The sequence below is a fragment of the Harmonia axyridis genome, chromosome 1 (genome assembly GCF_914767665.1).
Source record: "Harmonia axyridis chromosome 1, icHarAxyr1.1, whole genome shotgun sequence".
NCBI lineage: Eukaryota > Metazoa > Arthropoda > Insecta > Coleoptera > Coccinellidae > Harmonia > Harmonia axyridis.
Genome location: NC_059501.1, coordinates 74,438,268 through 74,463,898, shown reverse-complemented (window position 1 = coordinate 74,463,898; position 25,631 = coordinate 74,438,268). Strand labels below are relative to the sequence as shown.

Sequence of the window (25,631 nt, the reverse complement as noted above, 5' to 3'; positions counted from 1 at the left end):
CTGTGATTCATCCAAACATTGTGGCGCGGATTCACAATCAGGTTGGGTATAGGCGAAAGCCTATAACGGCAAATTTTATGGGGCTACAGAATTTTACGAATTTTAAAAATTGAAGCAAAATTAAAATATTCAACAAACATAAAGGAGCACAAATCATAAAGTAAGAATGTTATTGACAGAAAATGTAATTGATATGATTGTGAACTAACGTATCAAATTTCAGATGCGGCAAACATTGAATAGCCTAAAAGCGGCAAATCTGTTTATCCGCCATTGTCCAAACACATTGTAGTAGAAGCATTAGATAAAGATTACGCAATAGTAAGCAATAGCAGATTAGACAGATCGCCTAGTAACTTTCAACGTAAATGGGGATACCGGGTGACATCACGAATGGTTGACGCTGATTGGTTGAAAGCTAGGAACTTATATAATCTATAGACCTTTGGCCAATCGCGATGTGGATACCGAATGACGCGTTACCACCACTCTTTAACCTAAGTTACGAGAGAACCTGTGTAATCTATAATCTCACACGCAGTAGTCCTTTATGGCCTTGAATTAATCCTGCTATTCCGGTTATATGTTTTTGCGAGCGCTCCTCTTTCATTACACCAATAGTAATTGAAGGCCAGATATATAATATCATAGACACTTATGTGATCTTTAAGGGTGCTTTTTTCCTGTTACCTACTACACCACTGTATATAGATTATTAATTATTATCCTTAGACTGTCACAGTTTAAGTTATTATCTATTAAAATAAAATGGGTATACGTGCGCCATCTCTTGAGTGTTATTCCAGAATAATGTATCTTATCTATTTTAGTTTCCTACTTATTGAACAGATGGCGCAAACAAAATTTTAAAAATGCTAGTTTATTATCTTGTATCGATATTCATTTCACATATACCTTATGAACTATTTTGAGATGGAAGAGGAAATGATGTGCTGTTGTGCAAAATTCGCACTTGATGAAACCAAACCCCATTTTCGCAATACAAATTTCTGACCTCAACATATTGGATGTGAACTATTTATCACTTTAATTTTTCCCTACAGCTAGCTCATTCAATAACTGTAGAATTTGTGGGATCGTATGAAGTTGCAGTAAAATAAATAAATAAATTTATTGATCCAACGATTGCATAGTACAATATAATATATATTCTATATTGTACTATGCTATGACTTATATAAGTCAAAATAAACAACATTCCTCCATTATTTTAAAGAAATTCATCATCTAAAAATTCGTTAACACTATAATATCCTTTTTTTAAGGTAACAACTTAACGGTTTTCTTGAAAGTATGCATATTCTGATAATTTTTTAGGTTATCTGGTAGAAAGAAATTAACTTGAAGAGACACGAATATATGTTGAATTTAACCATCGATATTTTCTTCAAAATCTGCCTACTAAGAATGTTCTTTCAATTGTGTTTAGCGATAATTTTTTATCACTCAAAAAAAAAGTTTTATGTCCTTAGTAATTTATCTCGTTAATCGATTGAGACCATCAGATTTTGGGTGCAAAAGGGCCTTATACGAGATAAGAAGCCCAACTTCGAAATCTGCTATAAAAAAGATGGGTTTGCATTTTAAATTTCAACGTTTTGGGACTCTTATCTCGTATAAGGCCCTTTTGCATCCAAAATCTGATGGGCTCAATCGATTCAACGAGAAAATTTTCTGAGGACCTCAGTATCAGAATATGCATTTTTGAATCCTGATCTGAATGAACGCCCCAGGATTTTTAAACAAAAAACGCTGCATAGGGCCCAAAATGGATGAAAAAATTTTGGTTTCAACCAATTCGGATGTAAAATCTCCGGCTGACTTCTAATTTGCAATAAAAAAGATGGGTTTGCATTTGAAATTTCAAAGGTGAGCCTCATATCTCATATAAAGCCCTTTTGGGCCCAAAATCTGATGGGCCCATCGATTCCTCGGTCGAAATTACTAAGGGCTTCAGTATCAGAATTCCGATTTTCCATCTGTGCGCGAAATAAATTCACCGTCTCCAGACTTTTGAACCACCCAGTATGTTTATTTTGCATAAAAATTCGATATCAATTATTCTGTTTGAAAATTCATTTTTATATTATAGTAGGAAAGCCCCTTTCCTTGGGACTTCGAAAAAACCCAGGTTCAACTTTTCAATCTCCATGTTAAATTATCTAGTTGTGTAATTCAATATCTTTTGTTTACTTTTAACTATGAAATATTTCGTGGAGTGGAATCAGTTTAACATTTAATGTTGTTTTATTTCTTTGGGTTTAATTCCATTTCGACAGTGATGTCATCATCGGAAACTAAAAATTGGTGCATAATTGAATAAAAAACATGAACTTCAAAAAATAAAAATTTTATAAACAATATCAAATATTTCATAAATATACATATTATTATAAAGTCACTTATATTATCAGTTCTTAATGTAGAATTTTCTCAAACAGTGATTTGCTTATCGTAGATTTGTCCTTATTCAAACCAGGACTCATTCCTGCAAGCCTCAATTTCTTCAAAGCCACTGGTGTTGAATCTCCTAAGCTTGCTGCCGAAGCTTTCCTCTTTTTGGTGTCCTGAAAATCGGTTTTGTGTTAAAATCATTGAGAGTCATTCTGAAGAGGTTCATTTGCAAAAGATTTATGACTTCACTTTGAGACAAAATGATCAGAAACTTCACAAAAAATTTCGATAATATCCACTTGAGTTGAAAATTGTGACCAACTTTCATCTTCTGTTAATTTTTTCCAGTTTGATGTTATACTGTGTTATTGCAACTGCAACCAAATACATATCACCCTATACGAGTATTATAGGTTATACTACTTATCATTATTTTTGGAAAAGATGTATTATTTTACTCAAAACAAAAATTATATAGATACTGAAAGAATTATAATTGTCTTCACCTCAAACTCATCTAATCACTTATCAGAAATGATAAACAAGAAAAAATTTGATCACAAGAAAATAAAAGAAAGTTTTACAATTATCATTTATTAGTTTGCATGTAAACTCACCTCATCAACTGTTTGGAATACAATTCTGTTGGTGTTTTTGGTAGTTACCGGCATCTTGCTTGTTTCTGCTATCTTCTGTAATATTTTCTCCCCTCTACTCAAAAAGGAACCTCTTTTATTCTGAAATCAATTGAACTCTATATTTGAAGAACATCTAAAAAAATATACTGCATACCAGTAAAGTATATGGCTGCTTAATCTTAGGACTAGAATCTGCTTCGCTTGAGGAAACTTGTGAACCTAATGACGTTTGACTTTTGATTTTCAAAGATCTATGTGTGAAAGATAATGACTGGCTCTCTATTATCAGGCTATCTTCTTCCTGGGATTGGTGTTTTAATTTCATCATTTCTCTCTTGTGCCTCTCTTTTCTCCATTGTTCTTCAGACTCATCTTCTTCCAAATAAACATAATCATCGTCATCCTTTTTTTCTTCTGTATCATCTATAGCTGCGTCTGGAAACACAATGTTAGTACAAAATAAAATTTCTATTATTCATAGCTTTACCTATATTTTTCCATTTGAATTGCCTTTGTCTTCCTGTGCCATGCAATTCACCATCTTCAAGCAGCAACTCTTGGAGCAATTTTACCTCACGATTATCCTCATCCAGCATCTGTTTCCTGGCAAAGGAAAGTGAGAAATATTAAAAAAAAATAATTCATCCTGCTCATTGAAACTATAATTCACCATTGTTACTTGCGGTGATTCACAGATGTTGTAATAAATAGATGTGGAAATACAGGTAAACAAATCAAATTAATAATTAGAGCATAATGTTTTAAATGTTAAAACTTACCCTTATTCATGATGATGACAACATCATTGCCAGATTTCATGGATAAGAGTGTACTTATTTTAATCTTAGTAGAATACCTGAGTCCACTTCAAATTAGATATTGAATCTATCTGTACTCACATTTGTATTTTTTCGATATCAGTTCTTAATTGATCCTCATCGAAATTTTCCTCGTCTCCTTTTTCAAATTCCAAATCGTCCAAGTTTCTTTCATCCTCATCTTCACTACCCCATTCAGACTCAGAAAGTTCTGCTTCTTCTTCGAAGAAATCAGAAGCTTTCATCTTTTCTTTTGTATCACCTTCAGGTACTATGTTTTCCCCATTAGTTTCAATTTCGTTCTCTTCAGAATCGTATTCTACATTACTGCCTGCCTCCTCATCGTCCTGAAGATCTATGGTTTCTTCTTGAGCGGTTTCGCTCATCGAACTATCTTCATCATCTGAAATAGTATATTAAGAATCAAGAATGGTAAGCAAGTTTTATCGAAAACAATTGTTTGGAGCATAGCAATTACTCCAATTATTGTGTTAAATCAGTAGTTCTTAATGTTCATGATGCTTATAGTGTTTTTGCATGATCCCATTATGTTTATCTTTGATTTAAATAAATTAATTTCCAACTACTTACAGAAAAGTCGAAAGTGATGTTTAGGCAAATTAGAAGACCAACTCCACTGATAGATGAGGCATTACCATAAGCTATTGTACAAACTATACTCTTTTAGTACAATAGAAAAAGATAATTTATTCAATCAAATTACCATGCGTGTATTAATTTCTCCAATACAAAAAATAAACAAAAAAAGTCGAATTCTCTCCCAATTAGATAATATTTTTAATTTATCAGATATGTATATTATTCCATATTGCTTTCAAATTACCACATTGAAAGTCCTTAATGCATAGCAATAACACGCTAAGTTTGGTGAAATCTTCAGTATAACTTTTCCAGTCCGTATTCGAAACAAGACTTATTCCAAAAAAAGAATATTTTTCAGTCGATTTATCTGAATAATAGAAGTTTGGTTTTTCAAGTTGGGTATGAATATGATGGTATGATGTCATTATTGATGGTTTGAAGTAGATCATTGGTATATATTAGATAAAGTTATGGTCCCAAAATGGAACCCTGTGTAATACCATTCAGTAAATGTTTGGAATCTAAATATTTTCATCTTTTCTTCTACTTATTGTCCTTTGTCTTCTTTTATGTAGATAGCATCTACTCTGCTTATTCTATACTGATAGTTTAATGTTAATTTTTTAAACAAAAATATTGACATTTTTTTTTGGTTCTCAATTCATGTGAAATTGAAAATATTATTTAGGAGACATTGGTAAGTTATTCTGGCGTCGGCAAAATACTTTACCAACGCTTTTAACCTAGCAAATGGGATATGCATGTATCGTATCTAACAAGAAAACTGAGAGGTATTCTGTGTAAATTTAGATATATAAGAAAAAGTATAAACTCTCAAAGGCACATGCTTACACTATACAATGCACTGGTTCAGTCCCAACTTACGTATGGTATTATTGGATAATAATAATAATAATAATAATGTGGTTTATTTTATCATAAACATTAATCGCAGAGGCTTCAAAGCCTGTACGCGATGGGGAGGTATTTTGGATGTTCACAAGAGAAGCTTGGATACTCTACAAAAATGTATATTGAAAGTGATGTATGGAAAAAGAATAACCTTTTCGAGTTCTCGAATATATGAAATTTCCAAGGTACTTGATATAAGACAAATTTGTGCCCAAAAAATTATTTTAAATGTCTACCAGAACAAAATACTCATCAGATTGAAAGAGCACAAACATAATACTAGAGAAAATAAAATAATTATGAAAGAAAAAGAGCGGAAAAAAGGATTGGCCAACGTTGTTGTACCTATATAGCTTCCAGAATTTACCCAATTGTGCCGCAGAAAATCAGGGAACTGGTAAGTGTGACCAGATTCAAAAAAGTAATAAAAACATGGCTTATAACAGAGGATCGATACATGTTCCATAGATGATCCATTCTAGTTTAAATCTCAACTGGTCAAATCTAGACAGGAATGAACGGAATGCAGAAAACACCGGCTGAATTAGGATTCTCTATAAATTCCCAAACATGTACCTACCACCGATGAAGACGATACACACCCGATAATGAAAAAAAAAAAAAAAATACCGATGATGACAAAGAAAATGATGATTAGAATAAGAATTGAAGGGGAATAGATGGTGAAATTGTTCATTTTGGTTTAGTTTTTTGAGTGAATTTAATTTTTATTTAAAATAGCTGTACACAGTTGTCATTGAATAACTCCACAGTATTTTTTAAGTTTATTTGTAGTTTTGGAACGAATAAACTTATTTTTATTATTAACTAGTAAACAAGACCTACCACCTTGGCAAATACTGTAAGTAATCCGGAAAGATGGATCATGCAAAAATTATATAATTCAAAAAGCTTACAATGGAAAAACATGTTTCGACTAACCTGAGAACGCCAATCGTTTTCTTTTTTTCTTTCGAAGTTTCAGTTCTGTCTCATCATCATCATCAGAATCTATTACTCCTCCTGTTCCAACCACCTCTTCAACTTCTTCAATGGAATTTTTTTTCAAACTATTCCTATTGCTGGGAACACCCGGAGACTCGAATTTTTTTTTGAAATTTTCCAACTCGTCTTCATCAATCAGTTGTGATATGAGATGTTCATCATTATCATCAAGAGCTATCTCCTTGTCTTGTACCTGAGCGACTTGGGAAACACCTTAAATGAATAATTTCAATAGAAATAAAGACGAAATCAAGTGATTTTAAAATAATTACTTGTAAAACCTCCGGAACAAATATCATCGACATCCTGAGTGTTAAAATCAGAAGAACATTTCATGCTTCCAGTAAAAACTTCTTTCAATTGTTGTGTGGATATCTCTGGACTTGAAATGGATTTCACAGAGCTGGGAAATTGACCAGAACAAATATTCAGTACATCCTGTGTAGACAAATCATTTGATTCTCTAGAAATTTGATTTGTTTGTACATCCTGAGAATGTGCTTGGGACTTATCTATTTCTTTGTCATTCTCGCCACTTGTACAATTATTCTGAAATTAAAATTTGTTGAAATAAAAGGGCAAAGCAGACGAGCATGTACAGTGTCCCAAATTCGATGCTCATTGAGAGCATCTAGAGGTGAATTTTGTAAGAAAAATATAAACTATATGAATTTGAATATGAAGTTTACCTCAGATCTATGAAGCTCCTCTTCATCTACTTCCATTACACTTTCAGGTGGTACAAACTGAAAAATACATATCATAAAAATGGTTATGTCAAAATGCGAATCTATGGATAACAATACTTCAAACAATAACACGACATGAAAAAAAAATTAAAAATTCAAATAAATATATCTTCAGGTTTTATAAAACTCTAGTGCAAATAAATAAGCGATACCTTGTTTTGAAGGTGGAAATTGATTGAAACTAACAGTATAAAATAACCCTCTATGAAGAAAAGTTTGCGTTTTTTCTGATTTTGCATGGGGGCCAAGATATCAAGGGTGGTACCTTTTCGAATTGGGTCACTGTATAAAAAATTCACGATTTATGCTGTTAGTTTTACTTGAAGAGTTTCAGTTTTCAAAATTAAATAATTGTTTGATTAATGAGATGCTATTATTACTATTAACAATCAACGAAGTAAAAACAGAAGAAGTATTTGGAAAATTGAAAAATAAAGAAATAAACATGAGAAAAAAACTGAGGTAAATCAGGAGCTTTAGCATGCTTCTTCAAATTTGTATTTATGTAATTTTTTCTTGAATTTTGTCGTTTGATATATGTATTACATTATGTTGGCACCAAATTACGACTGAAGAGCATTTAGCACTATATTAATAAATTAGGGTTTAGAGCAGTAAAATATAGAATAAGACTACTTAATTAACAATATTCTGAAACTTGCAGCATTATCAAATGAACAGATAAATAACATACCCTAGAACCTGAGGTGTTCAAATTTTTGAGACCAGTCATAAATGTAATAGGTGTTGAAAAATGTTCCTCTGATTTTTCAGGAGATGGTAAAGGTGCTCTAGTTTCGTAATTGGCTGGCTGAAGCGAAGACAATAAGTTTTCACTATCTGTATTAAAGTTCATTTTATTTTCCATCTTCGACTTAGATATATTCTCAATTTTGTTTGATTCGTTTTCTTCATCTGAATCTTCATCAAAAGCTTTAATAATTCTTTTCAGTACTTTCTTTTTAGTAACACTTTCTGCAACAATGTCTTCATTATCTTCAACATCTGCTTCTTCATCTTCTTCATGTATTTCTTCGCTTTCTTCGTTATCTTCCCCATTTACTTCTACTTCATCTTCTTCATCAACAATATCTTCTAATTCACTTTCTTCAGCTTCCTCATCGAAAAAATCTGATTTCACTTTTTTTTTATCTGACATATCACAGTCATTTTCTTCTAATTCTTCATCATCCTCTTCTGGATCTGTGAAGTCTTCCTCTTCTTCATCATCTAATATATCTTCCTTACCACACTCTGATTTTTCATCTGCAATTCAAAATACATATCATGTAAATTTATTTTCAAGTACCACAGAATGCTTACCATTATCATCATCTCCATCAACATTTTCTTTTTTATTTTTACTAGTTAGTTTCTCCTGCCATAAATTTGAGCGTCTTTGTGCCATCTGATGTTGGAGTGTTTCACGTAATTTTTGCATTCGAACACCAGGTTTTTCTAGAGGCATCATGTCCTCATCTACATTATCATCAATTTTCAAAGATAATGTTTCTTTGTGTAATTGTCCACCAGCAATACTCAAAATGCTGCAAAAAAATTAGTTACTAATTATAATAATTTTTTTCAGATGAAATTTTTGTTGTTGTAGAACTAACCTCATCTCTTTTTTATGTGTATGCTTTTCTGCCTTGAAGTTATGTTTAATGAACCTTTCTCTCAATTTAGAGATATCATCAGGCATTGCAACACCATTCTCAAGATCGATTACTTGATTTGGTCCAACACTCAATCTTGGTTTCAGTTCACCTATTCTTTTCAATATTTCAGATTTTCTTTTCTTCCATTCATCCTCAGTTTTATACCCCTTTTTCAATGTTTTTCCATTTTCCACATTGTCAAACTCATCTTCAATTCCGTCTAAGTTGAATTCATAACTTTCATATTTATCTGTTTCATCTTTCTTAACTTCTGAAGCCAGTTCCAATAGTTCAGCATCTAGATCCCATTTATTTGTTGATTCACTAGGTTTTGGTGGCCTTATAAGAATGTCGGACAATAATACAATTTTATCATTTTTTTTCCTATTATCATTCGTCTCTTGAACTGGTCTGCTTACTGAAATTTCCTCTGTGGCTTCAATGTTTGTAGTAAGAATTTCTGAGCTATTACTATTTTCTGCATCTCTGAATACTTCACTTTCTGATTCTTCAGTAGGTTGATTTAGAGAAACCTCATTTTTTTCATTTTCTTTCAGACTTTCCAGTTCTGTAGAAGTGTTTATACAATCTTTTTCTATTACACATTCTGTTTGTAATGTTTCTTCTAATTTATGATCAGATAAATTTTCAGTTGCATTTTGTGTAGCATCTGCACCAACAATTTCATTCTCAGCATCTTCTTTTTCTAATTTTCCATGGGGTATATTCTCTGTGTTGGGTAATTCATCTTTCAGTGAAGAACCATTTTCACTCTCTTTGGTGTCAGCAGCAGAAGTAATGTTGTCATTGAAGTTTGCAGTTGTTGGATTATCTTCTGGTACTTCTTCGTCTGATTCACTTTCGGATTTATAAAAATTTTCCATCTCTTTTTCTCTTTCTTTCATTTTTTGCCTAAAAAGAACATTTCATATCAATTACATTATTTAGTATTTCCAATGACAAATATTGGAAATTTTTGGTGGAAAAAAAATGTTTAACCTTCCTATTTAAATTTTCAGTTTATGTTTTGAATCCAAATATTGAATTTAAAATCACTGCCAATTTAACACACTGAATAATTCCCTATTATCCAGAAAAATATTACAAATCCAACTTGGCTACCAGTGCTTTCTGTTGCTTTTGTTGGATTTCGAGAAACGACCTAGATGGCCTGTACCGTTATGATTGTACTGAATACAGAATTTTGTTCCAATATAATCCCATATAGTCCCAAAATAATTCCCTAAAGAATTTTTGAATTAATGCTTCTTATTGAGAACAGATAAATGTGAGGTTCAATGGACAGGTTCGATTCAAGAAAGAATTCACTTGTTTTTGTTTGAATAATTTAGATTATCTACAGAATTAGACGAAAGAATCATGATGTAAAACTTGTATTGTTTTTGGAAATAATAAACAAATGGTTCCTGGTGAGCATTATCAAAATTATATACATAAATACATATATAAAAAAAAACACTTCACAAATAATAAGAATGAATTTGACTCACGTAATTATTTCTAACTGCTTCATACTCATTTTTATAGATAAAGAAGGGGAACCACTTTTAGAAACACCACTTAAGGGTGATGCTAATTTTGAACGATTCTGTAAAAATTCCTTAAGACTTCTAGGCTTTGGCTTGTGATATGGTAAAGACACCTTTGATTCTCTTACTCTCCGTTGTGATTCTGCAAGTATTTCTTTTCTTTGCTCAAGAGCTTTTTTGGCAGTCATCTACAAAATTAGAAAACTCATTAAAAGAAAAATTGAAGGAACACAAGTTTACTTTTTCCTCATTATCTTCAGACTTCTGTTTGTATTTCTTTTTTCTTGGATTTGATATTATCTCATTACTTTGTAGACCACTTAGTTCGGTTTCAGAGATATCTCCTTCCTCCTCTTTCAGTGTTTCCTCATTATTTTCATCAGAACTTTCCGAATCACATAAGGCAGAAATAATACTTTTCTATAATTTGAATATAAAAATTTAGATTATGTTTAAGAGTAAAACATTGGAACATTAATAAGCTAATTTCATTTAGTATATTTAATGTAATTATTCCAGTTTCTGAAACATAAACATTTTGATAAATAAATAAAAATTATAATTTTCACCTGATTCTCAGAATGATTTATCGTTATGCTACTCTGATCAACAGATTTGTATTCCACAACATTTTCACCAGAATCCTGGTTGGAATTATCTTCATCGTCATGTTCTGAATCGCTTTTGATGAAAGCTATCCTTTTAAGTTTTTTACTGGTAACAATCTGAGATTCCTCTTCACCATTATCAGAATTCAACTCTGAATTTACGATATTGCTACCCTCATCATCATTTTCAGAATCGCTATCAAATATAGCCTTCCTTACTTTTTTTTTTGAGATTAATGAATTTACCAAGTCCTCATTTTCATTATCACTTCCTATGTTATCATTTAAACCCGTTACACTGGAATCTTCATCTAGAGCATTCGGAAAGATAATATTAAAATTAGTTTCTCCGGGATTTTTTTCTTGTTCGTTATTTTCTTTTGTACCAACGATTGAAATATCATTGTTTTCATTAGGTTTATCGAGAATCAATGTATTCATCGAGATATTTGTACAATTCTGAACTTCTTCAAGATTAGATGACATTTTTATTCCTTATATTTAAAAAATTGTTGTTCAAATAATTATACAAATCCGAAATCAACGTTCACATTCCTCTAAATTTCTATTTTACCGCCACATAAGAATTGAACAGGTTAGAGTTGTATGGTTATGTTTTGACTTTTGACAGTTTTAACATCTTTGGTTCCCATTTCAAATTTGAACTCAAAATACAACTTTGTTATAACTCAATTCACATTTTACTTTAATATGTTCCAACTATATCGAATTACGTATTTTACTGTCTGTGAGAAAAAAATATTGAAGTAATAAAAAAAAAAGAGTGTTGACATATATCAGCTGATGGTATAGAATGTTCTATATTCTAATAAGACAGATGTCATAACATAAACTAATTTGTGGTTATAAGTGGTTTATTATTTGTTTATTAATTGATATAACAATATATCTTAAAATATAGATAGATTATTAATGTTCTACGCGGTATATACTATAATTGACTAAAAACTTCGTGCCAGGGAGTGATATAATTTCTTTAAAAAAAAAGGTGCTTATTTAACCCTTTAATAGGCAAATTATTTTCTTCTATTTTTCTTGGGTTTTGAAGTAAAACCTGGTTAGATGGAATGACTTTCTGTATCTTCTATTTATGACATGTATTTATTAATGTATTTAACTTATAGATACTAGCCAAAAATCATGGATCCAGCACTATTGAGAGAAAGGGAATTATTCAAAAAAAGAGCTCTATCAACTCCAACGTAAGTAAAAATTCTTTGTTAGGTAACTAGATGAAAAGATAGATTTATTATACATATATTGTAGGGTTGAAAAGAAAAAGGTAGAATCGAAACCTGATGTGTCTAGAGAAGAAAAAAAGAAAGCCAAGCCTCCCTCAGCACCTAGATTGGATATAAATACGTAAGGTTCCTATAAAACATGCCAAAGCGACTATTTCAGACCAATTTTTTTTTAGATATAAAACAAGCAGTGGCAGTTCTCAATATAGGTTTGGTGTACTAGCTAAAATTGTAAAACATATGAAAACTAGACATCAAGATGGAGAAACACATGCACTGACTTTAGATGAAATTTTAGATGAAACTAATCAGCTTGACATAGGAAGTAAAGTAAAACATGTAAGTCCTTTTGATATTTGAAATAATTTCAGGAAGCCCTATTTCACCAACTATTAATTTTTCAGTGGCTTCAAACAGAAGCTTTGGTGGATAATCCAAAAATAGAAGCACTACCTGACAATAAATTCCTTTTCAAATCTACTTATAAATTGAAAGATAAAAAAAGTTTACTGAAATTATTGAGACAGCATGATTTGAAAAGTTTAGGAGGAGTATTAATGGATGATGTACAAGAATCTTTGCCACATTGTGAAAAGGTTTTAAAATCACTTTTAAATCAAAATGAAATAGTAATAGTACAAAGAACAGTAGATAAAAAAAAGATACTTTTCTACAATAATCAACGAACTGGAAGTTTAATAGATGAAGAATATCAGAAGTTATGGAGGTCAGTTGCTGTGGATGCAATGGATGATGCCAAAATAGAAGAGTATTTGGAAAAACAAGGCAAGTTAAATTTAAAATTCGGTTTATACAAAGTGTCCCAGAATAATCAGTTCACCACCATAACTTCATATTTAGAGGAGGATATTCAACATTTCATAACTCTGATACTATTGCAGTGAAAAATAATCGAGGCAACACACGTTTAGAATTTCATGTGTATGTAGAGTAAATTTTTGGGGATATGAATTTTTTGAAATTTTTTGTTTCTGAGATTCATTTATTGTTTTTTCAAGCTATGAGGATTAATGCGTTATAACAACTGATTTTTAGATCCACATTATATTCATGGTTTTTGTATTCTACATTTCTACACTTGCAAAATTGTAAGTTTCAGGGAGGGGTGAACATTTTTTCCTTGACTGATCCCAAAGGTTTATTATTGAAAATAATGAACAAAACTAATGATATGATGTTAAAAGGGAATATCATTACTCATTATCATTTACCATTAAGTTCTACTCTAGATAGTTTGAATGTTGTATTTTTTTTTTCACCCACTATATTATGAGCTGAAAATTCTAATGAGAAAATTCAGAGGATTCAGTAATCTTCTCTAAATCTATCTAATCAAGCATATAAAGTGAAGAATAAAGTTTCTAGATGAAATTTTACTGAATTTGAATTTTTTCAGGTATAACATCCATGCAGGATAATGGGCCAAAGAAAGTAGCACCTCTCAAGAGGAAAAAACCAAGTTCTCGTAAGAAAGTATTCAAAAAACCAAGGGATAATGAGCATTTGGCTGATGTACTTGAAACATATGAAGATAATACCCTAACCCAAAAGAATAACATTTGATTATCAAAAATTTTTGTTTGATTTAATATCTATTTGTAGGAAGATGAGTGGGTGTTAATTTTTAGATAACACCAGACTTCTTCCTGTGATTGCTAATAATTATCTAATGTGTTGGGCCATCTTTCAGTGTCCAAAATATCATTGAGTAGCAAACTTTTTATTTTGGGTGAATTATTGTGGTAAATATAATTTTTCATTCCCTCTTTCTTAAATAATCAAAATCACTTTGGTAATGTATTGTACTGTATTCATTTAAATTCTTATAATTTTTTAAATTTTGACTTGAAATTTGATCATGTAAATATGTTAAAATAAATGTTTTCTTAAAAAAATTGTTTCAATCCATCTTTGTACCATTGATTTAATTTTAATGAATTTGGCTTTTATGAAGAGGAAAAAGAGAGCCCAAAATGTTTAAATTGGGCTGTATTTTCCTGCTAATATGGACTTCCGTATATTGCGATGAACGAGGTCCCAGAGTCAGGCGAATTGTTGGTGGTGCACCTGCAAATATTCCCCCTGCTGATGACCCAGTTGTTTACACCAGATTCAACGGTAAAACTGCAGCAATAAGAGGAGTATTAGATTATCCTCACTACGCATTCAGGGGAATAAGATTTGCAAAACCACCTGTTGGAAACCTGAGGTTTGTGGTGAGTTGAAGAAAAATTTAGAAACTTATATTCCCATATAATCTTTGAAAAATTAGAAAAAGTGAAATTTGTGTTTTAAACTAGACATGGTCTTGTCAAAGGCTGAAGACACAGTTCTTCTAAAATTAAAAATGAAGAGGAAAAATTAAATCAGAAGACCCTTTAAGACTGCTTCACTCATCCAAAATGTGCAGGGTTCTCACAAATTATTATTATTTTTGGTTCTCATGCACGTCTTTTGTGAAATATTTGTGTTATTATTCATAAGTTGGGAAACTTACAATATATTCAAAGTATATTCGAGTAAACATATTCTATTCCAAATTCATAGCATCTAGGAAAACGCGTTCATACTGCATAGGATAGTATTTCTTTTTATGTATTTTTTGAGATATACTCTTTAAGATACAGAAAATAATACTACTATTCCGAAAATTATTCAAATAAATTATCTATATATGTTTCATCTACAGAGACCACAGGAAACTTTTCTTGAAGGTTTTGTTAATGCCACATTGTATCCTCCACCATGTATTCAACCAATTCGTAACACTGGATATATGGTTGGTCAAGAGGATTGTCTTTTCTTGAACATATTTACACCTGATCTTCCTACAGGAACAGAAGGTGAATATTCAAACATTTTTCAATAAAAAAAATGTTGTTACTTTTTTTTTTTCATTTCAATAGGATTACCAGTGTTAGTATGGATCCATGGGGGTGGTTTCAGATATGGATCTGCTTCACAATATGGGGTAAGTGGTTTAGTAAGCTTTTTTGCAGAAAAAGTTATACAATTTTGTTTCTGAGTCTACCGCAAGGTGGAAGCATTGTGATCACTTTTGGGGTGAAAAAATATGTTTTCTCATATTTCAACAACTTTGGTTTCGTATTTATTTCTCTGTCCAGACTACCTTATAACAGTCTTGACTTCTATAAATCTTATTCGATTCGCAAAAAAAATATGTGCACCTATAGTATTACGTTTTGAATCAATGTTTGAGATGATAATTTGTCCTTGAGATCAGATTTTAGGTGTGTTTATATTCTATTTTCCACTTTAGCTATCTCAATTAATTTATTGTCCATTTAGAATTGTTTAGATCATTGGGTTGCATAGGCAACACAATTTTATTCTTTTATGAATAGTTGATTTTATGTACAAATAATACAATGTACAAAATAATAGTATGACGTCAACTTCAATAGTAATCATCCTCAGCTTGAATTGATTACCATTACCATTTTTTTTTTAAATCTGATAAAAATTGTATAAGTTAAGGCTGCTGTAAGGATGTGCGGATGCACCGACTGGCAGACAAACCAAAGTTTTTCCTAGATAGTCCGAAATTCTTTGTGCTAAATTTCGCCGACCTGTTTAGCCTAATTTATATGGCTCAAAATACAATACAGATTTTGTTGAACAATTTTAGGTTTGGGTTTATATGACCAATATGTGAAAAATTTTAACGGATTCACTAGAGGACTGATCAATTCTCTAATTAGTTACTTACAGCATACACGGAATGTTAATTTTTATAAAGAAATTATGTAAAACCAACAAAAAGGAATGAAATAATATATTAATGAATAAATTTTCTTGAGAAATATAATCACAGTACCTAATTCAAATAATAAAAAACAGAAAATTGTATGATATAAACTTCGAGAAAACACTGATATCGTGATTAGAGAATGGACAATCATTTTTCATTTTTGAAATATCAAAGAAGCCGCCTTAAGAATATCCCACATCAAAAGAAGCCGACTAATAAACCAATCGTTCAGTAACGGATATAGAGATAAAACTGCAAAAAGGGGAGTGCAGGGAGTGAAATGTCAAATGGAACTTTATTGGTTATTGTATTATTGAGGAATCTCTATATTTCCCGTCTAATTGTACCTTCATTGACTGTTATCAAATTGATATGTTTTGTTATTTACTAGAAAAAAATTGTTTTTGGCAGCTGATGGCTCTGTATAAACAACCATTTGTTACTAAATATTTCTCAAAGTTTATCGATTTAATAAGTAATATACAGGGTGATTCACCGCGAGGGCCTATTAATCAATTATGGAAAACTAATCATAATTTTGTGCTGAAAATTTGCATGTAGGAGTTTGAGACAATAATCTTTCTCCCTAAAATATTTTCAAATCTCTACAATTTCCAGTTATACCGGAAACATCCTACTACTTCTTCATTTCAAATGGCACACCCAGTATATTATTGCATCATTAGCTAGCTTTTTTTAATACAATTTCAGCAATATGCATTGCATACCTTGGGTAAAAACTCAACGGCTCATGAGTTAATGGGAATCTTACGAAAAAAATGGTGACGACAACTCTTGAAGTATTCATTTTACTATTTTAGGTATAGGGTTTGCTTAAGTAACTCCTACCCTTTTTATATCGACTGAAAAAATAAAAAATATTGGTTCTTATTTGAAAATCTTGAGTTTTGATGAATTTGAGTTATCCAAGTTAATGATCTTTTGATAAACACCCTGTAAATTTTTCGTCCTAACCTCGAACAGGTTTATAATATTACGTATGTAGGATTTCACGTATGCCTACTTATGCGTTTCGTCCCTGGCACACACACCGGACTCATCAGTGTGACTTTGGTATATTTGTGTGTGCCGTGTCACAGACGCTTGGGGAATTTATTGTTATCGGGAGCCGCCGGGACTCGAACCCGGCACCTTGTCGCATCTCGGTGAGTGAGTCTACCTCTTAACGTCTAGGCTACCGAATGCTGTGTTTATTGTTGCTATGTGGTGCTTTATGAGAAGCCGCCACACGTATTTACAGAATCGAAAATGATGAAGGTTTTTTCGAAAAAAACTTTTTCTGCAGAAATATTAAAAAAAAATTTCAGTCCTCTTCGCCACCATTTTTTTCATAAGAATTCCATCAACTCATGAACCTTTTAGTTTTTACCAAGGTATGGCATATTGATGATATACTAGGTGTGCCATTTGAAATAAGGAAGAAGTAGTCTGTTTCCGCTATAACAAGAAGATGTAGAAATCTGAAAATATTTTAGGGAGAAAAATCATTGTTTAAAACCCCAAGATGCAAATTTTCAGCACGAACTCATGATAATAGGCCATTGCGGAGAATCCCCCTGTATTCTTCTTCTTTAAGTGCCGTCTCCTCAACGGAGGTTGGCGACCCCTGTATTAGAGCGACATTATTTGATTTTTTTTTAAACTTTCGAACTTTCTTGAATTTGCTTTGAAGGAGTATCTGATGTTATTCCTCTCAGGCATCTTTTCAATTTCATATGAAATCGTATTTCAGAACTTAAAATCACCTTGTCAAATCCATCAGAGGACGTTTTGTAGATTTCATTAAAAAAACGTCTTGAATTATTAAAAAGTACAACGTTCTGTAGTAAACAGACGACGTAGTTTTTTAGGGTGCATTTTATAGTACCTATTTGAATTTTCATAACTAGTTGGGAGTGTCTATTCGATTCCAATAAAATTGTTGATTTGTAGTTTTTTTATTTTACTACAAAGAGTGGTATTTTAAATAAGAAAAAATTTTCTTGTCAAAATGTATGACTTGTTTTATTCATTACAATTTGGCGCCCCTGCAAAACGCCCGGTATGTATGGCTGCCCCGAGACTCGGAAGTGAAGTATTTTGCGTAACTGTTTTGTTTCAATTTCTAGGTGAAAAGTCTTGTTGGTCAAAAATTGGTGGTTGTAACCATTCAATACCGACTAGGATCACTTGGTTTTCTAAGCGGTGGCACCAAAGAAGTACCCGGAAATGCCGCCCTATGGGACATGGCATTGGCAATTCAATGGGTCAAGAATTACATTGGGTTCTTTGGTGGAAACCCATTCAAAATAACCATCTCGGGACATGGTTCAGGGGCTAGTAGCGCTTTACTTGTAGCTCTGAGTCAATCCAATCAAGGTGAAAATTCTATCAATTATTCTGTTTCCACTGTTTATTAGGTGAATAACAAAGGTGTTAATGTTATCAATAACGATTCTCCTAAGCCTCTTTGAGTCCTCTCAGCCATTGGCGTAACTAGAGTTGACTCATGTTGACATTTGGTTAGCAATATATTCTGAACGGTGTATCGAAAGAATTGTTATTTATTGAATAATCAGTGGAAATAGGTGTTACCTACATTCAATATCAATAAAGATAGATTTCCATAAAATTGGCTATTTTGATTTTTAGATAATTCTGCTGGAGTTGTTGCTATGTCTGGCACTGCTATTTCCCATTGGGCTATAGATGAAACTCCAGTTACCACTGCCAGATCTTTGGCTGAGAGGAATGGATGCATTACTTCCAGTGAACTAACCATGTTCAAGTGCTTGCAGGGATTAGATCCCAAACAAATTATTGCTGTAAGTGTTTTAATGAAATATTCGGTTGATACCGTTCGTTAAAAAATTAGAAGAAACATAGTTTTCAGCAGCTAACTTTAATGATTCGTATAAGCGACAAACGTTGAGAAGAGGTCGAAAGAGTTAGAGGTAGGTTTAGGCTTAGAGGAGGTCCTAAAGTAACGTTTGACAACTCCTCGATAGGAACAGCGGACTGATGAGCATCTGCTCATCACTTTGCTCAAAATTTCATGTTACTGGCATCATCAGTCTCTCTTAAAAACGTATGAATTAACTAACACTCAAAAGCTCCTGACACTAAGTGAATGTGTCTCCCGGATTTCATAAGATTAATTACAGTTTCTTGAATTTTTGGCAAAGCGTTTTCAACCAATTTTTATGGTTCGTCCTCTCTAAGGAGGGTTGCGATGTTTCATCCCGGGATCATCAGAATGGAAACTGAGTGGTCCCTGCCTATACACCCTCCACCTCCATAGCGGAGCGTGGTACCCAAATCTTCCCTAGAATGGTGGGGTTTATTTTCCATCTCTCGAGCTAGCAAACAGTCACCACAAACTCATCTTCAATGCTTTTGTATAATAATCATATTTTCTATTATCTACAGGGTGATTCCGATATAGAATTCCAACGTCTTCAACAAAAAGGTTTCCAAAATGGTATGGGTGGTGGACTTGGAGCAGCACCTGTTAACGAAGGAAGACATGACGGAAGATCACTACCGCGTCTGGTCCAAAACAAACCAATGGACGATATGGAAAAAGGAAATACACCCAAAATTCCCCTGTTGTTAGGAACCACTAAAGATGAGACGAAAAGAGCTTGTACTAGTAAGTCATATGTTCAACCAAAACAAATAGTTGTACCATAATATAACGATAATACTATTGTATGCAATGATAAAAATTTTACTATATGTATATAATAACAACTGGCTGCACCAGTGCGAATAAATTCGAGCTAATTATGACATTTAGCTCTACAAAAATTCGAATAATTCAAACTGGTGCTGCCAGTCGAATACGTTATCAGTCACTGTAAGTATCACTATTATTTTCTAGATGACTCCAATGTTAGTTCGAATCGAATACGAATTAAATGAAATCTTTTATGCAAAATCTTAAGTATTGCTTCCTTTACTTCGATAGACTCAGAAGCAATGGATAATTTTCATATTATTTTCCATTTATTGTAGGTTTTAAACATGTTTTTCTCTAAATTAGGTGTTCTGTTCATTAGATAAAGAATTTTAGATTGACAACCTCAATACCAGCATAGGTTCACAATTTTGCTGCTGGACCTTACGTTATTTAATTTGATTCGATAAATATTTCATTTCAGGTGTTTACAAGAATGACATTGTTGACGCCCTGACTACCATTCCAAACTTTTTGGAAAAAGAATTGATATCCTCTTTACAAGGTCTCATCAATTTACCTACAATACCTTTGTTTCCCTCTTCGAACACCAGTTTTGGATTAGGTGGTCTCTTCCAAGCATTGGACCCTGGCAAATTCAGAAAGTACATTGAGGTCCCAGTCAATGATTTCGAGGCTGCTTTTTCCAAGATTGCCGAAGCTACAAGTGAGTTTATCTACATAAAATTGTTTGAAACAATATACAATATACTATACAATAAACAAATAATGTGACCAATAAGCTCTGATTTTATCTTCGATATATTTTCATTGCTACATCTTTAGATGTATTTTTACAAATGAAGCAAAAAGAAATCGAGAAAAACACTGACTTGGTTTCAGGAGCTTTAGAGCTATCGATCATTCATGCGCCTATTGAAGATATTATTGTTGAATTATAAGGTGTAGTTGAAGGAAATCCATTATTTTTCCAATAGATGGCTTTAGTAATCTGTTTCTCGCATTGTATGAGTCCGACCGGGTTCCACAAGATGGCGTTAGAAATATGAGATTGCGTACTACAAAAACTTTACTGACAGTTTTGTGATTAGTTGACTCAATAGTCAATTCAGTTTGAGCTCGCGTTAAAGATGAACACTAGCAAAGAGAAAATACGCAATATTCTACAGTTTTCCTTCGATACAGGCGAAAATGCAAGCCAGGGGGCTGAAACTGTAAATATTGTTTATGGTCCTGATACTGTAACAGCCAATCACGTGCAATTTTGGTTTTCGATTCCGTTCCGGTAATTTCGATGTCAAAGATGCACCACGCACTGGAAGGCCAATTGTCGAAAATGTCGATACGCACATTGTCAAGTCCGATCATCATGTAAGCACTGTTTCTATTACCCAAGAGCTAAAGATCGCACAAAAAACCGTTTGGAACCATTTTCATAAGGCTTAATTGTCTCAATAAGAATAAGCTCGATATATGGGTACCACACGAGTTAACGCAAAAAACCTCATGGGCTGAAATTCCATCTGTGAATCGCTACTGAATCGTAACAAAATCGATCTATTTTCGAAGCGTATGGTTGAAAGTGGTACCAAGTACTGACTCGTACTTGGTACTGTAGGATTTCACATATGCCTACTTATGCGTTTCGTTCCTGGCACACACACCGGACTCATCAGTGTGACTTTGGTATATTTGTGTGTGCCGTGTCACAGACGCTTGGGGAATTTATTATTATCGGGAGCCGCCGGGACTCGAACCCGGAAACTTGTCGCATCTCGGTGAGTGAGTCTACACTCTTAGCCTCTAGGCCACCGAAAGCTGTGTTTTATTGTTGCTATGTGGAGCTTTATGAGAAGCCGCAACATGACTCCCTCCCCAGTGACGGAGGAACGAAACTTATGCGTGTTACGAGGTCATCGGTGCAGCTGGGTGATTGCCGCCTAATCAGAGCTGCACCTCGCGGCATCGTGCGGTGCGGTGAATGCCGCCTATTCAGGTCCGCTATACCGCGGCAGACCAAGGAGCACGTATTGCACGTCATGGGAATGGGCGTCTAGAGTTTCGTTGGAAATTGCAGATATATGGGAGCTACGCATCAACCTTCTGCTTTCCAGGACACATCGTTAAGACGGCCATTACCATCACGTCGGGCTTGCATGCTGTGACGACGGAAACACGAGCGTGCCATCGGCTCTAGTGTCCGATGGACACCCCAGTAGCCGTAACGTTGAGCGGGGCAGTGAGTCGCCTCTACGCTCAAACGCCGCAGATTTCCGCCATCACGTCGGGGTCACCAATGTAGGATTTCACGTATACCTACTTATGCGTTTCGTCCCTGGCACACACACCGGACTCATCAGTGTGACTTTGGTATATTTGTGTGTGCCGTGTCACAGACGCTTGGGGAATTTATTATTATCGGGAGCCGCCGGGACTCGAACCCGGAAACTTGTCGCTTCTCGGTGAGTGAGTCTACACTCTTAGCCTCTAGGCCACCGAAAGCTGTGTTTTATTGTTGCTATGTGGAGCTTTCTGAGAAGCCGCCACAGTACCATTTTCAAATTTGTCTTGAATATGACGAATAGTCATATTAGTCGATAAACTGAATAGTCTTCTCACGGTATTCACAAATGATAACGGAAGTAAATTATCTCTGACTATGATTATACAAAAAAGCAAGGGAACATTGCCTTAGCTGTGTGCTCAGAGGTAGATCAATAATTGAGGTGTAATTTCTCTGATTTCAAATCAAATCAAATGTATTCCGATTAAAAGTAGAAAAAAAATGTAATTGAATAATATTTATAGACACACTACACAAAATTAATTTCATTTTGAATGATCATATGAAAGCTACAAAGGAAAGTCCAATTTTTATTGGCCTCTTTTTATTGGAACTCTAATTGCCTGTATCTTTACATTCGTGCCGAATTTGGAGGAATGGTAAATAAAAAAGTGTTTTATTTGATGAGAAGAATTTAAAGTTAAATTTAATATATGTACAACTTTTAAGATTTACCCTGTGTGGTGTTCTGTCAATTGTTTTTTTTTCGTTCTTCTTCCGTTAGCTTTAGGTTTTATATAACTTGAAATCTTTATAATGGATGTAGAAGTGATGTTCTCAGGTTGAGAGGAATCAAATAAATCCAAGTAAATAAAAAGTTTCGATTCAAAAGAATCTTTGTTATTCTAGCCGATGCTTTGTTCAATGTACCTGCTTTCTTGACTGCCAATATGTGGTCCAAAGGTGGAGAAACTTTTATGTACAAGTTCGAGCATGCCGGTAAAATGAAAAAAGGAAATTTTTTCCTGAATGGATTTTCACTGGGAGGTGATGAGCAAGGAAATAAATCAGGTAAATCGGTTAAATACAATACTACATCAAAATTATTATTTCCTTCTGATCGAAAAATAATCATAATCCAAAGATTGCATAAGACAACACACATTTTGAAGCTGCGATTTTCCAACTGTTCCAAAATTTGTCTACCCGAGTCTATCATAGAGTTTTGAGACAATATACAGGATGTTTCAAATTAATTCGGCACCATTGCTTACTCCGTTATTATTGATGTTACGATGTCGGTTAAATGGGTAAACTAGTAGCATTTTTAGTGGTGTTCTCGATGCCGAAAAAAAAAATTGACAGTCGCATTGTCAAAATATTTCATAAAATGATAATTTTTTTCAATAGAACACCCTATATTTTTTCATGCATTTCGATTCGTAATAACATTCTCAACAACAAAGCTCATATCACCTTTCTTCCTAGAGTGCAAAATGAGCTACTTATTTTGAATTATTTATTTCTTTCACTAGTGCAAAAAATTTATTTTTTTGTCGAATAAACCTCATGATTGTCCAAACAACCATTTTTTGTACTTATGCGAATGACAATATTTTGTTAATAATAGTAAAATAAGACAGTAAAAAGAAAAAAGTTCGCTGGGACGTGAACTCGTGGAACCCGTGATCATCATGTAGCACCACTGAATCGACACCACTAAGCTATTTGATATTAATAGACAAAACGATAATTTTCATCTTAAAGCCATTCTGCTAGCCGCATTCATTTTGTGAATCAATAGTGTCAATAGAAGGGCTCAAATATGTGTTCAACAAGAAGGCGGTGTTTTTGACCATTTACTCGATATTTTATAACGCTTTATCTAATCCGTTCGTTATAAATGTTTCCTATTAATACAACTGTCTTATTTTCACCTTGACGAAAAAAAGTCAAATGAGCTTTGTTGTTGAGATTGTTATTACGAATCGAAATGCATGAAAAAATATAGGGTGTTCCATTGAAAAAAATATCATTTTATGAAATATTATGACAACGCGACTATCAATTTTTGTTTTGTTTTCGGCATCGAGAAGACCACTAAAAATGCTACTAGTTTACCCATTTAACCGACATCGTAACATCAACAATAACGGAGTTAGCAATGGTGCCAACTTAATTTGAAACACCCTGTATACCACATTTAGAATTTGTATTTTCAACTCGTATGTGTCAAAGTTCTTTTATATTATTACAGAATACCAAGTTATTTTCCTTGATTGAGGTAAAATTTCAGATATACATTTGAATAATGAAGGTTTCCTGAGGTGAAGGATGTACTCTTCTCTTCTTTATAATAGGACTTTAATTGTTTGTAGAAAAGAGTAGGGGAAAACGTTGTCGCTCTCTGATTTTCTTCCCAATTTACCGTATTGCCAGCTAACCAAAAATACAAAAATGTATCGATAGATACATTTTTTTTGATAGATTTTTGCATTTTTGGTTATCTATATAAAATGTTGTAGCTGGACCAGACAACTCCGTGAGCCACGGTGACGAATTGGCCTACCTCTTCGATCCTCAACACATAGATGGCACTCCAGCTGAGCACGATGAAAAAATCGACCCTGAAGATGAAAAAGTCAAAGGAAACTTCGCTCGCATGGTGGCAGATTTTGCGCGTGGTGGAAAAGTCAAAATTGGGGACAAACCCATCAGTCCTTTCAGCGGAGACTCTAACAGCTACATCCAGATAACGCCAGAACCCAAGCTGATCGATAACTTCGAATTCTGCAAGATGGGTCTGTGGTTGGGAATTGCCCAGAGACTTCAATCGTCACTCTGTGGCTTCTTGAATGTACTTGATTCCGAACTCAACCAAGCCCAGAAGACGTTGTTCAACACTGTAAATGCCACCGAACAGAATATTGATAAAACGGTTGATGAATTAACGAAGCCTTTGGATTTAGACCTTTTCGGAAAGCCCAAGAAGACTGGTGGAAAAAATACTGGCTTGGGCCTTTTGGGAGGGAAGAAGAAGAAGAAGGTTGATGGAACTGATGAAAAACTTAATGGTTCTTTGAAAACTTTATCTAAGCCTTTGGATATTTTCAGTTTGTGATAGTGAAGTCTTTTATTGGGATTGTTGAAAGTTATTGGTTTGGTTGATATGTTTAATAAATATCACATAGTATTGAATAATTTGTGTTTTTTTATTTATCAGCTATTTGGTTATTATGCCGTGATTGGATATTCTCAAAATCTCAACCAGATCGCATATATCAAGGATCAAGGAAATATTGACTATTCCTTTTCCAATAATCTTCTTAAATTTTCTATGGTTCTGATGATGTGGTTTACTTGAAATTCTGCACGGAGCTTGAAATTGTTTCTTTTTATCAACACCTAAAATCTCAACTCCGTCAGTTTTGTGGTCACAGAAATATTGGGTTTTTTTCATATTCTGTTTCTTTTTATTTAGTTCTGGTTACATTTGAAATTTTGTATGGAGCTAGAACTCAAATAATTGAACAATTCTATGTCCATTAACAAATTTAACCGCGATATTTGAGACCATAACCGGGTCAAAAAAATTACAAAAATTGTGACGGAATGGTAGAGCAATCTGTTGAGGGA

At 33.2% G+C, this 25,631-nt stretch overlaps 3 protein-coding genes across 3 annotated transcripts; 2 read left to right on the top strand and 1 right to left on the bottom strand.

Annotated features, from left to right (window-relative positions):
• Positions 1 to 2,355: 2,355 nt before the first annotated feature.
• Positions 2,356 to 11,679, bottom strand: LOC123671290 (claspin). The gene is made up of 14 exons (XM_045605039.1): positions 10,918 to 11,679; positions 10,589 to 10,768; positions 10,310 to 10,536; positions 8,757 to 9,710; positions 8,464 to 8,687; positions 7,835 to 8,406; positions 7,081 to 7,137; positions 6,664 to 6,940; positions 6,329 to 6,604; positions 3,953 to 4,274; positions 3,541 to 3,656; positions 3,208 to 3,488; positions 3,033 to 3,152; positions 2,356 to 2,588 (listed from the first exon to the last, which is right to left on the bottom strand). Exons 1-14 carry the CDS (start codon positions 11,440 to 11,442, stop codon positions 2,439 to 2,441), a joined length of 4,281 nt encoding a protein of 1,426 aa, XP_045460995.1. The 5' UTR covers positions 11,443 to 11,679; the 3' UTR covers positions 2,356 to 2,438.
• A 118-nt stretch (positions 11,680 to 11,797) lies between these two features.
• Positions 11,798 to 13,808, top strand: LOC123671296 (general transcription factor IIE subunit 2). Its single transcript, XM_045605047.1, has 6 exons — positions 11,798 to 11,965; positions 12,102 to 12,179; positions 12,244 to 12,339; positions 12,395 to 12,557; positions 12,623 to 13,004; positions 13,636 to 13,808. The coding sequence occupies exons 2-6, from the start codon at positions 12,118 to 12,120 to the stop codon at positions 13,800 to 13,802; spliced, it is 870 nt and encodes a 289-aa protein (XP_045461003.1). The 5' UTR covers positions 11,798 to 11,965; positions 12,102 to 12,117; the 3' UTR covers positions 13,803 to 13,808.
• Positions 13,809 to 13,845: 37 nt separating this feature from the next.
• Positions 13,846 to 25,196, top strand: LOC123671292 (carboxylesterase 4A). The gene is made up of 10 exons (XM_045605043.1): positions 13,846 to 13,981; positions 14,194 to 14,455; positions 14,929 to 15,082; positions 15,146 to 15,210; positions 18,141 to 18,390; positions 18,664 to 18,836; positions 19,441 to 19,663; positions 20,175 to 20,417; positions 22,905 to 23,066; positions 24,521 to 25,196. The coding sequence occupies exons 2-10, from the start codon at positions 14,213 to 14,215 to the stop codon at positions 25,114 to 25,116; spliced, it is 2,109 nt and encodes a 702-aa protein (XP_045460999.1). The 5' UTR covers positions 13,846 to 13,981; positions 14,194 to 14,212; the 3' UTR covers positions 25,117 to 25,196.
• Positions 25,197 to 25,631: the final 435 nt, after the last annotated feature.